A 15,003-nucleotide genomic window follows, 5' to 3' on the forward strand; every position below is an offset into this window, starting at 1 on the left:
GTTTTCCGTTGGCCACAGAGCACAGCATAGTTTTATTAGCACCAGTCTGCTAGGAAGAAAAACAACCTGCTTCTCCAAAGCGTAGTCTTGTTTTCTAGCTTGCCGCTGTCCCCAAGAGGCTTCCTGGGGTGGAGGGGGCTGCTGGGGACTCCTTCCTTTGAATTTCTTCACCTCTGCTGTGTGCCCAATAAAGAAAGTGTCCTCAGCTCCAAAAGAGTTTGATTTCATTTAGTTTTTACATCTGTGCTGTCCAGGGGGCTTTATTCTTTTCAGTTCTCCAACCAGATTTCGGAATTTGGTCCTGATCAGCGGGCACTCGTGCAGAAAGCTGGGTTGGGTCAGGGCCTGAGTTCTCCAAGACTTTTCTTGGGTGCAGGTGGGTGGCCCCAGCAGTGTTGCCCCAATGAGGGTGTGAGGAACTCACCCTTCTGCCTCCCAGTTTGCCACGGTCCTAGCTACGTGTCCTCTTCTCCTCTTTGCCAAGGGCTGTCTCTCTACTCTCGCCCGTCAGGATCTATGGATTTCCTTTGCCTTGTCATTGCCACAGGCTTTCCTGATGCAGACGCCGGCACCTTCCTCCCTTTCTGCATTCCTGGTCCCCACACTCGCCCACTGGTTGATAAGAGAGCCCTTGATTCAGCATACCCTCACATTACTCTTTTTAAATCATGTGTGTTTGATACCGATGCTCCCATTCTCTGAAGGCCCTGTAGGTGTGGAGCATGGTGTTCAGTGTTTAATGGTTTTGCAGCTCTTTTCACCCTTAGAGCAACTCGTGCATCCCTCATACTTGGTTATATGTCTGTCTTGTGGATCAGGAATGGACATGCTAATAGGCTGCAGATAGGCCAGGAAGGATGGCCATAGTGAGGCCAGCGTGCCAGGCATCTCCCGTCCATTTAACACCTGAGTCTGGGCTCTGACCAGGCCATGGACCTCGTCTACTTAATCATCAGTCAGGAGCCCTCTCAACTTTTTCTTGAGCAAACAAATTTCAGCTTTTAAAATTGAGATAGACATATGGAAAAGTGTGTGAATCGTGTATATAGCTAAGTGTTTCACTGTAGAAGCCCCTCTTGGGTCCTCTCCAGTAGCTGATGGGAACCACCCCCCTCTGGCTTAACATCACAGATGAATTCTGCCCATGTTTGAAATTCTATAAATCCAGTCATTCCATATGCATTCTTCAGTGGCCGGCCTCTTTCTGAATTTAGGCTTGGGAGATATTTATAAATCCTCGCTCCGTGTTTATAAATTCCCCTTCCTGGTTGATTTTACTTTTCCTAGCTCTTCAATAAGTAGAGGATCTCCTGTTTCCTTCTGGGATGTCTGTAACGTCGTTATGATATGCCATCAGTGGGGCCTTTGCTCAATGATATGCTTGTACTTCCTGTAGGTATATAACTAATTCCAGACTCTCGTCGGCTCCCTTGGTTTTTCCTTCCAGTTGATCCCTCTTTGAGACCCATCAGCCCTTTGTGTCGTTCTGGTTTGTTCATTTGATTAGGCTCTCCAGCACCGCAGGCGGCACCAGCTTCCTGTGAGGCCCCCTGTGACTGATGTATTAACATCCATGTGCATTTCCCCGGGGACCCAGAAATGTTCCCAGCTTCTGGCAGCAGTTCACTGCACTGTGAATCAATTTTAAATTGCCTCGGTATGATGATCACAGACCTCCTGTGTGTTTAAAGGAGACACCTGGGAGAGAGACGAGTGTCTTCCAAAAATGGGTGTACAGCTCTCTGTCTACACTTTGTGCATCTGTTTTAATCTGGAACGCTGAACTCCATAAAAAGAGGGGTTCCAAGTGATACAAGGTAAAATTTTCTTCCCCTAAAACTCCAGAATTGCTAAAAGGGTGCCTGATGGGGAGTTTGCCTATCTGGAGGCGCCCACCTTGATTTATATAAGGCCGATGGAGGAACGGACCTTCACATGTGCCATTATTCTCACACAGAGAGCTTTAATAGGCAAGTTCTCTCCCCACATCAGGCACTGTTCTAACCAAATACATTCCATTTGATTGTTTCATGAAAACACTCTGGTCATTTCTCCAGCTTTACCTAGTTCTTTAAGTTCTTTGTCATTTTCAGACCCAGCTTAGGGGGTCACATAATTGCTACTGGACCTTGAAGAATTCTTCTAGAACATGAATAGAGTTAAACTCCAGTTCTTATGGTGGTCCCGTCTTCAAGGGCCATCCAGTGCTATTTGATTCCAGCTCTGAATATCCCATAATAAATGGCATAGGTTCTGTTAACTCCAGTGCACATGTATTAAAATCATGTGGGCTTGAGATGTTACTAAGGACTCCAAAGGGTACTGTTGCATAAAAAACAGGGGACTCAGTGGCTTGTTTTCTTGTAAAGGCTTTGACCTATAGTTGTTCTATATGCATATTTATTTTCTAGGACATTCTATAGGGTTCCCATTATGTGCTCAATTATCCAATTAAGAGTAATGTTAAGGAATTGGTCCAACTAACCACATAATATTAGTTGCTGGAACCAGTTTGTCAGGAAATAACATAAAATATTTAAGATCGTGTCTTGGTTTGGGGAAGGGGAAGTTCTCTCTCAAGCCTTTATGTATTTGATATTTTCCTTTCATAGAGCAAAAATAATAGCATATATTTTCTTCTCAAGCTTAGGGAAGTACATAGGTTTTATGTGCAAGCAGGTTGGAAACCTGATATCCTGTGTCAGTTTTCTGTTTTGTGCATGCTAAGTTATTTTACAAAATTTGAGTTAGCATTAAAATGAATGAGTTCTGTGTTAATACCCATAGTCTTCAGATCTGTAAAGGGACTGCAAGGTGCCAATGACAAGTTCCAGAAAGGGCCCAGACTTATCCCAGAGGTCACAGGAAGGAGGAAACTCTACATAGTTCATTTGTTATGTAAGCAGACCTATAGAAAAGGCTTCATGTTGAACTACTAAAATGCCTAGTGATGCTTCAGAGAAGAATAAAATGAAAGCAGTGCTCTTCAAAATCCATAAATCCATCTGTTTGGATGTTGGGGGTAGATATTAGCACTTCTATATCTTTCACCCTCTAAAGTATCTTTTCTTTGTGCATGTTTTATAATGTGTGTGATATATTAGTGCTTGGAGTTTAAATCATTAGATTTTAAGGCAGAAAATATGCTTTAAGATTTCGGGGTAGAAACAAGAATGTTGGGCGCCTGGGTGGCTCAGTGGGTTAAGCTGCTGCCTTCGGCTCAGGTCATGATCTCAGGGTCCTGGGATCGAGTCCCGCATCGGGCTCTCTGCTCAGCAGGGAGCCTGCTTGCCTCTCTCTCTCTCTCTCTCTCTCTCTGCCTGCCTCTCTCTACTTGTAATCTCTCTCTGTCAAATAAATAAATAAATAAAATCTTAAAAAAAAAAAAAAAAAAGAAACAAGAATGTTCTAGGATTAGGTTTGTTCGTATTGAACAGGGGAGGAAAAAGTAACATTAAAAGTTTATTTCTCTCTCCCGTAAAAGATACCAGCTGTCGCCAGCCCAGGGCAGGTATCACAGCCCCATAGTGTCACCAGGGCCTCTGCATCCTATCTTTGGGTTCTACTTCCTTCAGCAATTGGTTCCCAACTTCAGAGTCAGCTGTGGCCCCCAAGGGCTGGTGGAGCTCTCATTACCTTGCTCACAGTTAACAGCAGTAGGAAGAAGTGAGAAGAGAAGGTAGGCAGGAACCCCAGTGCACCCCCTTAAAATTCTTTTTCTTTTAATTAATAAACTTTACTTTTTAGAGCAGTTCTGTGTTCGTAGCAAAATTGAGCCAAAAGTACAGAGAGCTTCTACATCCCCCAGAGCCACTTTCTGGGAAGTTATGAGCTTAATGCCACCCCGCAGCTCATGTATGTTGAGCCTTGTACATCTCAGTGGTGAGAATGTGGTAAAGCTGGGGAGAGAAGCAAAGAGTAGCTTTGCTGCCTTAGATGAAGTGGGTTCATGGCCAAGGGAGATATGGAGATTGTCAAGGAGAAAAGTTGAAATCTATCACCAACCTATTTGATATCGGAGAATCTTTTATTATTTTCTCTTGATTATGCCAAAGAGAATAAATTCAAGCCTGAAACTGGTGCATTTAGAAAACTGCTTTTGTTTGTCTGTGTTGAAATACACTGTTTACTATGTGAGTTCTTAAGGGCTTCTTAAGGAATTCTTAAGGGCTTCGTTCTGAAGCATAAAAAATAATCATTTAAAATTATGCTAGGAAATCCTACAATTTCACAAGGTACATGGAGGGAGGTATTTTATGTTAATTTGGAAGCATAGTTAGCATTTTATATGTGATTGGAAGGAATGCCTTATGGAATGGTTAGGCACAATTGAAAAATAATTAAATATTTAAAAAATAAAGTTCAATGTACCTGTCCTTTGGTACTCTCTAGACTTCTGTCACGTATTTTAAATTTGCTCCTTTGGTAAATACTTCAGCTTCTATTGATTCCAAGAAAATCCTCAGGAAAATTGTTCCCTTCTTTGTCCTCCTCATAGATGCTGCTGAGCTAATGGCCAACTGCTTTATGATAAATGTTTTCTCTGTCTCCTCTCCTGTCTTTCTCTCCAACCGTCCCCTTTCCAAAAGTGCATACTCCTTCCACGTCACCGCAGACGGCCAGATGCAGCCTGTCCCTTTCCCCCCCGACGCCCTCATCGGACCCGGAATCCCCCGGCACGCGCGCCAGATCAACACCCTGAACCACGGGGAGGTGGTGTGCGCGGTGACCATCAGCAACCCCACGAGACACGTGTACACGGGCGGCAAGGGCTGCGTCAAGGTCTGGGACATCAGCCACCCCGGCAACAAGAGCCCCGTCTCTCAGCTCGACTGTCTGGTGAGCGAACAGGAACTGGCGCACGAGGGTAATGTCTCCCTGGAGACTCAATAAGGAAATGGCTGTTTGGGCCTGGGTTTTATTCCCATTATGAGGAAATGGAAGCCCTTTCTGTTTCCTGCGTTAGCTGTGTAGCCCCCCCGCCCCCACCCCTCTCCCTGAAATGTTGAAGGCTTCATTTGTTGCTCTTTGGGTGGTTAAATCCCAGAGTTGGGGGACTTCTTTTAAAAAATATTTTACAGTAGTTTACAGAAGCTGTCCTTGTTTGAGTGTGTATCCAAAAGGGGGTTTCCCATTTAATGCATGCAAGCACAGCGAGGCCTGGACTCTGAGCCCTGCAATCCACTCAACTTTTAATTTCCCTGCAGCCTTCGGATAAATATTGAATAGTAAACATTTGATAACATGGCATAAAAAAAGTATTCTGAACAGGGTCTGTGTTTTCAGGGAGACCTGGGAGGGCTGGCTGGGTTTTATTACCTTAGCTTCAGGAAAGGTTAACAGATCACGGTGCCAGAAAACGGGGTGGCCGCCAGCAAAATGGGAATGCTGAGAAAGCTTTCCCGGAGCACTCTACTTCATCAGCCTGCTCCCAGGGTAGGAGAATACGGCTTTGCATTTTTCAGGATCACAGAACATGTTGGGACATGTTCTGATCTCTATAAACTGTGAGCCCAGATTTTACAGCCCATGTACCACTGGCCTTAAACAGAATCAGGGCCACCTCACCCCCGATACGGAGCCTGCCCACACTCTGCTGTGGCAGCGGGTGTGGTTTACCCACTGCCTGCCCAGCCACTGCCGAGGATTCTGGAGCCAGAGGTTTCAAAAAGAAGAACAGCAATGTTCTTTGAAATACAACAGCTTTTTTTCTCTAGTAGTTATTGATTTGCTTTTTAATCAGATAACTTTAAAAGATCTCCATTAATGTAATTTCAACATGTTTCAACATAGGCCGACATTCTATAATAGTAAGACTATTTTGTGACCCTCCTCACCTTTGTTGAAATTTACGTGCTTAAAGTTTTTTCTCATCTTTGAATAATAGGCCATGGCCAAAGCATAGGGAAAACTTCAGTTCTATTTGGGTTGAAGGATAGCAATTATTTCTTTAAGGGAGGGGAGGGTCATTTTAGGTCCCACCTTTCTCTTTCTTTCTCTTCATGGGGCTGGACAGAGGGAGAAGGAACAAGTCTTCAGCAGGCTCCATGCCCAGCAACGGGCCCCGATGCCAGGGCTTGATCCCACAACCCTGAGATCGTGACCTGAGCCGAAATCAAGAGTCAGACACTTAACTGACCGAGCAACCCACATGCCCCTCCCACCTTCCTTTTTAAATATGTGCTGGTTTTGATAGAGAGATGCCCTCTTTTATCAATTTCTTTGCACCGAGAGGCTTGAATATGGCAGCAGCCGTGTTACCCCTTGAGGAAGCAGCTCTGTTAAAGTCCTAAGAAGGATCCCGTGACTAATGAAGAGTCAGCACAAGCCTTAGGTAGAGATTCAAAAGTAATGAAAACCAAAACGTAGGCAGCAGGTCTGCGTTTTCCAAATAGTGAATAAGGGAGGGTGATGAGGTCAGAGATTTATAAACTAGCTTTGAAAAGTGGTTTCTTCACAGAGAAGTGTGTGCACACACACCTCGCATCTGCTGATCATTTCGATTCTTTCTACTCAGCAGGAAACTGGATGTCAGGAAAAGTTCCATCTAAGTGTTTGCCCATGAGCGAGCCTTGGAGTTTGTTTTGTTGACTGTTTCAAAGGGGAAAGTTACAACTGGATCTCAGTCTTTGCTACAGAACTCTTGCCCTGCTGGTGTCTGTGAAATACCACTTTTCCAAGTCAAAAATCAAGATAGCAGCTAGAGAGCATGGTATTGTTATTGCTTGATCATGCATCATAGCAATGGAGCTATGTTTATTTCACAGAACAGGGATAACTACATCCGTTCCTGCAAATTGCTCCCTGACGGTTGTACCCTCATCGTGGGAGGGGAGGCCAGCACTCTGTCCATCTGGGACCTAGCGGCTCCGACCCCACGCATCAAGGCAGAGCTGACGTCCTCGGCCCCCGCGTGCTATGCCCTGGCCATCAGCCCCGACTCCAAGGTCTGCTTCTCGTGCTGCAGTGACGGTAACATCGCCGTCTGGGACCTGCACAACCAGACGCTGGTGAGGTGAGCATCTCTGGTTTTCTATGGTGGGGGTTCCCTCCTTGGGTACCTGGGCCTGAAGGCCTCCTGCTTCTCAGGCTTCACACAGGCCCTCAGCGCATGGGAAGAGCCTCCTGTGTGCTGGTCTTAGAGCGCTAGGTATTGGGAGTGTGAAGACAAAACTGATGCTGCCCTCTGGGGGGCTTACAGCCTTGCTGCCATGCTCGGTATCCTCCACACTTTCTATTACCTCTCTAACATCCCCATTCTCTAGCCACTTACAGATGCTGGACTTATTCAAAAAATATTCCTGACTTTTGCCAAGGGGCAGCAAACATACCATGGATTACATGGTGGTACAGAGGGTCCTGGATACTAGGTGCTTTTGGCTTTGGCTAGAACCTTGTTGGGGTAACAGGAACAGAGTGATAAAGGATAACAGAAAATCCACAAAGGGACATTAGAAGAGGAGATTCCAGAAGTGCCTGGATGGCTCAAGATGCCTTCAGCTTAGGTCATGATCTCAGGGTCCTGTGATCAGGCCGAGAGTCTGGCTCCCTGCTCAGTGGGAACCCTGCTGCCTCCTCTCCCTCTGCCTGCTGCTCCCCCTGCTTGTGAGTGCATGCTTTCTGTCAAATAAGTGATTTTTTTATTTTAAGAGGGAGATGCTGTGAACTTCACCCACAAAATTGTTTTAAAGTATGCATGTTTCTCACTTACTAAAACAGTGCTGTCCAGGTGTCGTTCCAACCAGGAATGAGCCTGCCTTCCTGTAGTCTGTCCTCTTAACTGTGGTGACAGCCACAGTCCTGCCACCTATGTGTCTCTCCTTGGTTCTGACCAGCTCCTTCCCTCTGTTGAAGTCAGAGTCCACACCGAGATGCTATAGAACAGTCTTTACAAAGGGAAGCACTAGTTAAACATCCCAGGTAAACCTGGCTCGTGTTCAACCTTTTCGTTCCCTATTTTCTTTGCTCAGTAATGCTCTTTGTTTATGGTGTGGTGGTAGGCTGGTGGATGATTTAGCAGGGCTCCTTTGATGCTTTGGGTTCCTGTGCCGGAGCGAAGGGATGGATTTTCGAAGTCATAGCAGCTTAGTCTCCCTCCAAACCTTCTCCATAGGAATCCAGTCAGTGTCACCAAGTCAGGCTCTGTCCCTGCGTGTGGCTGATGCTGTTGCTGTTGTTTTCTCTAGTCATGCTCTGGGCAGCTCAGAATGAGCAGAATGGACACAAGTAGATAGAGCAGACAGTCCCTTCAAACTTTTAGCCTAGCCAGTGTTTGCTGTTTGTTTGTTTTTTCTTTTCTTTCTTCTTTAAAAAACAAAAAAATTACTCAATAAATAGCACTTTCAAAATTTTTATTCTAAGGGATTTTCAAATATTAATCCTTTTAATCCTTATAACATCTGCACTGCTGTTATCCCAATTTTATAGGTAAGGAACCTGAGACAGAGAAAGGTTAAGTCTGCCTGCCTGGCTCACACAGTCAGGTGCCGGGGAGACAAGATGCCGCGCAGCCATGCTGTTCTCATGTCTGTGCTCTAAATTCCTGCTCTCTTTTAGCCCCCGGGAGTAAACACCTGCTGGATATAATGGGGTAGTGCTTTACGAATTTCTTGCTCACTTTGGGTTGGCCATGTGTGGCTAACTGCTGCTCTGTGTGAGAGGGTGTCATAGAGTCTGCTGAATATCTCGGTATCGACCGCGACCCAGCACGGTCAGCACCTCCCTTCTAGGAACCTGAGAATAGCACCAAGATTTGTGGACGGAGGTTGGAGGAGCACCCACCAGGCGGCTCAAGTCTGTAGAGAAAACCATTTTTAGTCAAGGAGTAAAAGTTTGAGGAAGGAGTAGTAGAACTTTCAAAAGACGGGTCTGGGACTTCAGTAGTCCTGTGTGACTTGTGAGGAGTCTTGGAGGAAAGTGGGGCTGGTTGGGGTATGTGTGCATGGGATGGGGTGGGAACAGTCAGGTGCGTAAGGGGGAGAGGACAAAGACGGACATTCAGAATAATTTTTAGAGGAATAGTTTTTGAAGCAATAGTTGTCATCTTGTCTCAGAATTCATGGCAAGTGCTGCTTTTGTCTTGTCTTCCACGCTCTTCAAATTCTAAGCTCAGTTTAAAAGTTTGGAGTTCTGTGGGAACAATAAAGTGAGGGGAACTTAGAGGAAGAACAGACCTAGAAACTTCGGGCGTTGAAATTCCCGAGCCATTCTCATGCATCCCCTCTGGTTCACTGTAGTGATTGGGCCTGTTCTGGTCATGTCCCTGCTGGCTCCCTCTTGGCAATCAAAACTGGGTCTGGATCCACAGATCACCAACCTTGCAGTGGTTCACCTTAGCCTCTCCCTCAGCAAACCACTCGCCTTTGGCCTGGCAGAGCATCTGTGCTCTGCAAACCTCTGTTGGTTAATTGGTTTTGGTAGTGTTGCTTGACTAAAGCACCAGAGTTCCCTGGAAGGGAACAACCTTGTGCTCCACTTCAAGGCAGGGTCCCTGCTGAGGTGCCCATGGGTCAGCCTCAGCAATTAGCTTTGTCTCATGCTGGCCCTTGAGTCAGGAGGCCAACATGACCCTTTGTCTCTGGGAGTCCAGATTTCCTAATACAGGACTGTTTCTAATCCAGAAAGCAAGGTTGAGTAAATATGTGAGCTCATGCTTTGTTGCCGTGTAGGTCATCACCCTATGGATTCACTCATGGAAAAGTAAGTGCTTCTGGACCCCGAGCTCCTAATGTTGTGATGTAGGCCTACATCTTTCTTTACACAATATACTCGGGATTCTGTGTGTTTGTCTTTTTTTTTTGTTTTTGTTTTTGTTTTTTTCCTTTAACACTCAAACACTTTTCCAGACCTGGGAGGAATTTTCCCTTCCAGACGATTTGTAAGAAGAGCTATAAGAGCGTATTTAAGTTCTCCCTGTGATGACCTACAATGGCATTCCACATCTTTAGCACTTGGACCACGAAAAAAGAAAAGGAAAATCTGCAGGTGCTGTTTCCTCCTCAGGGGAAGGTTAGTGTGATCTTGCACATCAGCAGACACTGAAGAGATGACACACACACACTGAGTCCAAAACTAACAACACAACAGTGTTTACCTTGAGCTCTGGCAGGAAATCATTATTCAGTCTGGTTTGTTTTATCAGGCAATTCCAGGGCCACACAGACGGGGCCAGCTGTATTGACATTTCTAACGACGGCACCAAGCTCTGGACGGGCGGCCTGGACAACACGGTCAGGTCCTGGGACCTACGCGAGGGGCGGCAGCTGCAGCAGCACGACTTCACCTCACAGGTGACGAGCTCTCCCCACCCTACCCCCACCCTGGGAATCTCTGAGCTGGTCTGCTTCTCCCTCCCTTTATACCCCACCATAGTAAGAAAAAGGCACCAGTCGTGACTTTGAGATGCCGATTTAAAACAAACAAAAACAACCCCCACGGACAGACAGGCAACATCCCTGAAATGTTTAGAGTGGTTTCTAAAACCCTATCGGTTAAGACCTGTTACTTTTATTTATGGACGAGTTCACCAAAGGAACTCGTGCAGTGAAGAACCTGTGGTTTGACCTGTTGGAACATACCCCCACCGTCCAGTATGAGGGTGAGAGAGGATTATTTGATTCACATATAAAAAGACAGCTTGAAAAATAGGCAGGGTTATCACAAGGAGTCGAGAAAAATCACAACAGCTCTGAAAGTTAATTCATTTCCCTTGCATCGGGGAGCTTAAAAAAATGCAGTCGTATCTCTGTGGATGCCCATTTTATTATGCATCCCTGGGAAAAGGGACTCGTGGCTGACTAGATTGATGGAGGTTTGAAATGATATGAAATGGCAACTTCGTGGGTTGTGGGGATGAGTTAGATGGTGAGCGTCTGAATCTAGACTTGTTTGGGGAAAGACAGTTCCATTTTAAGTGTTTTCTGTGGGTGGAATTGTTCTTTTGATCATTACTTGTGTACAGCTACACATATTACTAAATTTCATGTCCCTGTTAATCTTTTGTGGAGTTTCTTAGAGTCTTACTCATTCCAGCCCTTTTCCCAGTATGAGTTAGGGTACTGTTTACAGTCTGCCTTAAAAAAAAAAAAAAAAAATTTATGGAACATTTCAAGTGTACACGAGTACAGAGACTGTCATTGCATATATCGAAGTACAGAGAAGTGTCCAATAAAGCCCACTTGCCCATCACCCAGCTTTACAGTTGTGAACCCATGACCTGTCTCCCGTATCATTCCTGCCCCCAAACACTGGATTGTTTTAAAGTAAACCCCAGACATACGTCATCTCATCACAAGCATTTCAGTTAGTATCTGCAGAAGACAAGGATCACATTAAAACATACATATACACACAAATGCCATATTATTATTATTATTATTTTAATTTTTATTTATTTATTTGACAGAGATCACAAGTAGGCAGAGAGGCAGGCAGAGAGAGAGAGGAGGAAGCAGGCTCCCTGGCAAGCAGAGAGCCCGATGTGGGCTCGATCCCAGGACCCCGGGATCATGACCTGAGCTGAAGGCAGAGGCTTTAAGCCACTGAGCCACCCAGGTGCCCCACAAATGTCATATTATTAAGAATAATTTCTTGGGGCACCTGGCTGGCTCAGTTGGTAGAGCATGTGGGTCTTGATCTCAGAGTCATGAGTTTGAGCCCACATTGGGGGTAGAGATGACTTAAATAAGTAAACTTCAAAAAGTATTAAAAGAATAATTTCATCACATGTGATGTATGTATTCCATGCTTTCTGTTTGTTTTCATAAAGGTGTTTAACACTTGGCTGGTCTGTGTTGGGTCTCTTATCCTGTGGACTTTACTGCAATCCAGAGTTTGCGGATTACATCCCCCTCTTCTTGCTGTTTTACCCGTTTCTTGTTGCATTTCACTTCTCGGTTTATTGGGCAAAATCACCAGCAAGCCTGTTCTGCTTCCTACAGATCTTCTCCCTTGGATACTGCCCAACTGGGGAGTGGCTGGCCGTGGGCATGGAGAGTAGCAATGTGGAAGTTCTTCACGTGAATAAGCCTGACAAGTACCAGCTGCATCTCCATGAGAGCTGTGTGCTGTCCCTAAAATTTGCTTATTGTGGTGAGTTGAGCTGAAAGGAAACTGGAGGACGCCAATGGCCGCAATGGAAAATACTTCTAAAAAAAAAAAAATACAGTAGAGATCACGTCTGGAAAAAATGTTCTCTGAGCAGCTGGATGCAATAATTCTGCTGTCTTAATATGTCCCTCAGAGCATCGTGATGTCCGTTTCAGCCTGTTTTCCTAATGTGAGAAAAGTCAGCAGGGGATACAGTTGCCTAATACAAGATTTTGACACAGATTTATTTTTTTTCTTAAGCGCAGAGGTGGAGGGCAATTAGTTACCACTCTGTAGGGGGGCAAGGTTTTTAGAAGCCTGGGGCAGCCATGTTGGAAGTCGTTATGGACTGAGCAGGATAGGGAACTAGGATCAGAGAAGGGCATATTCCGCTTGCCCCACAATGTTACTCTGCAGTGAAGATGAAGAGAGAAGTTCATGTGGAGTCAAATATTTATCCTCGAGATGGATGGAGGGATGAGTAGCTGTTAGTCACTGAGCACATTCTGTGTGCCATATATCATGTCTGGCATTTTTCTTAAGTTTGTTGTTTAATCCTTCCTAGTCCCATTTCATTGTGAGGAAACGGACTACAAGGTCAGCAGCTTTATCGATTCACTATTTGAGGACCCACTGCGTGCTGGATGTGATCCTGTCTGAAGTGTATCCGGTGGCTTGTGGGGCTGACATGGTCCCTGCCACTGCTTAGACAAAACCCAAGACCACAGATGGTTCACAGTGGAGCCTGGATTTAAAACCTGCTCTCTCTACTCCCATCCTAGCCAAGTGCTTAGACATAATAGTTCGTGATTAGAAATGCTCTGAGTTTGATGAAGTCCAGGTTGCTAAGGAGGGATTTTAATCTTGTTTACCTCCATGTTCCTTTGCGAACTCTAGGTAAATGGTTTGTGAGTACTGGCAAAGACAACCTTCTCAATGCATGGCGGACCCCCTACGGAGCTAGTATATTCCAGGTAAGTAGATCAGCGCTCCTTGCCCAGAATGACCGTTTGATTGGGGCATTCTCCAGGACTCCAGAAGTGAAGCCACCTCAGGGAGGAGCAGGGGCCCTGAGCATCTCTGTTCCCATTAAAACTGCGCCCATTGTTTTCTCTTCCAGTCCAAAGAGTCCTCGTCCGTGCTTAGCTGTGACATCTCTGTGGATGATAAGTACATAGTCACTGGCTCAGGGGACAAGAAGGCTACAGTCTATGAAGTCATCTACTGAAAACATGATGTGGTATAACATTTATAGTTGAATCGGGCCAAAATGTTTTGAGAATTTGTAGAAATAGAAAAGTTGTAACTTTAAAAGGAAAAAGAAAGCCACGAAAACCTGTTTCCAAACCTTGACATGAAACTACTTTGAGTCTACAGAGAGGAGGCGACGAGTCTATCAGCTGAAGGTCACCTATCTACCTAGACCAAACGGAGCACTGAGGCAGAGTGGACAGAGGGGCCAAGGGGTGTAGGCAGAGCCTGTTCCTGTCTGTCTGTGTGATCTGCCGAGATTACCTTCCTGTTCCTTGCGGTTCCCCTCACATTCTGTGCTTCGTAGAGCAGTGCTGTCTCCAATGAACTTGTTTCCTGGTTTTGCATCTTGTGAAATGTTTTTTTGTATTTTTGTTGAAGGTTAAACATTTGTATAAATTGTAAATATATTTGGTTTATTACAGTAAAGGCTTTAGTACCAATAAGTGGTTTTCCTTTTCCTTCTCTGTTGTTTTTATCAAAGCTTTGGGATCACTCATGTGGGTTTTGTAAGCAGAGTCCACACATTTGCAGAGGAATTTGAAGCAGGCCCTTCTGAATTTGCAAATAGATTTGGTTGTGGACTCGCACTGCATTGGAACGTAATCAACACCTCTAAGTTAGTGGGAACTCAAGACTAGGAATAGTCAGTACTTGAAGGTTTACTAATGACACTTTCATTTGGGAAGCTAAAATAACTTCATCAAGATTCGTGTTTTTTTAAAGATCTCCTGTGATTGGAGGTCACAAATTAAAGCTCTGCTTTTTCTTGGTGTTTCACTGGGAGACAGAATATTCTCTTCTCCAGGAGAGTCCAGCATCTTCAAATCTTTATTGTCTCCCTTGGCAAGCATCACTTCTCAAGACATGTGGGTGACTTGTGTTCAGTGTTAAGATAGATGATGTTCACAAAGCTGTGGAATTCATTAACCTGTAAAAAAAAAAAAAAAAAGGTGAGATGCCAACTGGTTTTGTCTCATTAATACTTAATCTATTATAAGAGTTGACCTGAGCCAGTCACGCCCAGCACTGAGCCCCATTCTTCTCATTAAGGTGTTCCCCGGAGCTTCTTGCCATTGCCATCTCTCATTAGTCCAGTCTTCCTCTTGGCGGACAAGCTTGTATTAATTTGATTAGATGAAACCCATAACCCTGGGCTTTTAATAAGTTGACCATGCATGTTTCAAGGCTATATGGCTCATTTCTTCTTATACCTATTATTAACTGCTATATTTTAGAAAAGAATGGTTAATATTTTTAAACCAGGCTTCCTGGCTATTTAAAAATAGCACCTAAGGAATTTTTAATGTTCTTGTTTTCTTAGGATCCAGCAAGTTGTTGGCAGTTTGTCTTAATATTTTTCATTTGTTATCCAGACCTCCTCGTTTTTATACATTTAACATTATTTTGTTTGCTTTTTGCCAAAATAATATTTGTTTATGCAGAGAGTTGTTAAGTATTTTCTCTTCTCATTAAGTGAATGGCAAAGCCCTTATTACTAAGGCTGATTTCTCTCTCATTCCTTCCTTGTATAATGAAGTACATTTCTCTACAACAGATTCTGATGGCTTATTAATATAGTATTTATCTTTTCTGTTGTCTCTCTTTTCCTGCCTGCCTTCCTTAATTTCTGTACAAGGAGGAGAGAAGTTACATTGCTAGAAC

The 15,003-nt window shown here is 44.6% G+C and overlaps 1 protein-coding gene across 2 annotated transcripts in view; it reads left to right on the top strand.

The window, feature by feature from the left end:
- TLE1 (TLE family member 1, transcriptional corepressor) overlaps positions 1 to 13,784 on the top strand; it is an 87,745-nt gene extending 73,961 nt beyond the window's left edge. For both annotated transcript variants that reach the window (XM_004778656.3, XM_004778657.3), the window contains exons 15-20: positions 4,590 to 4,839; positions 6,768 to 7,015; positions 10,142 to 10,289; positions 11,940 to 12,090; positions 12,985 to 13,061; positions 13,208 to 13,784. In XM_004778656.3, the coding sequence (XP_004778713.1) occupies positions 4,590 to 4,839; positions 6,768 to 7,015; positions 10,142 to 10,289; positions 11,940 to 12,090; positions 12,985 to 13,061; positions 13,208 to 13,315 (982 nt within the window). In that variant the 3' untranslated portion in view covers positions 13,316 to 13,784. The remainder of the gene's footprint in view (positions 1 to 4,589; positions 4,840 to 6,767; positions 7,016 to 10,141; positions 10,290 to 11,939; positions 12,091 to 12,984; positions 13,062 to 13,207) is intronic.
- The last annotated feature ends 1,219 nt before the right edge of the window (positions 13,785 to 15,003 follow it).

Source organism: Mustela putorius, unplaced genomic scaffold, assembly GCF_011764305.1.
Source record: "Mustela putorius furo isolate JIRA1106 unplaced genomic scaffold, ASM1176430v1.1 tig00000854_pilon_pilon_pilon, whole genome shotgun sequence".
NCBI lineage: Eukaryota > Metazoa > Chordata > Mammalia > Carnivora > Mustelidae > Mustela > Mustela putorius.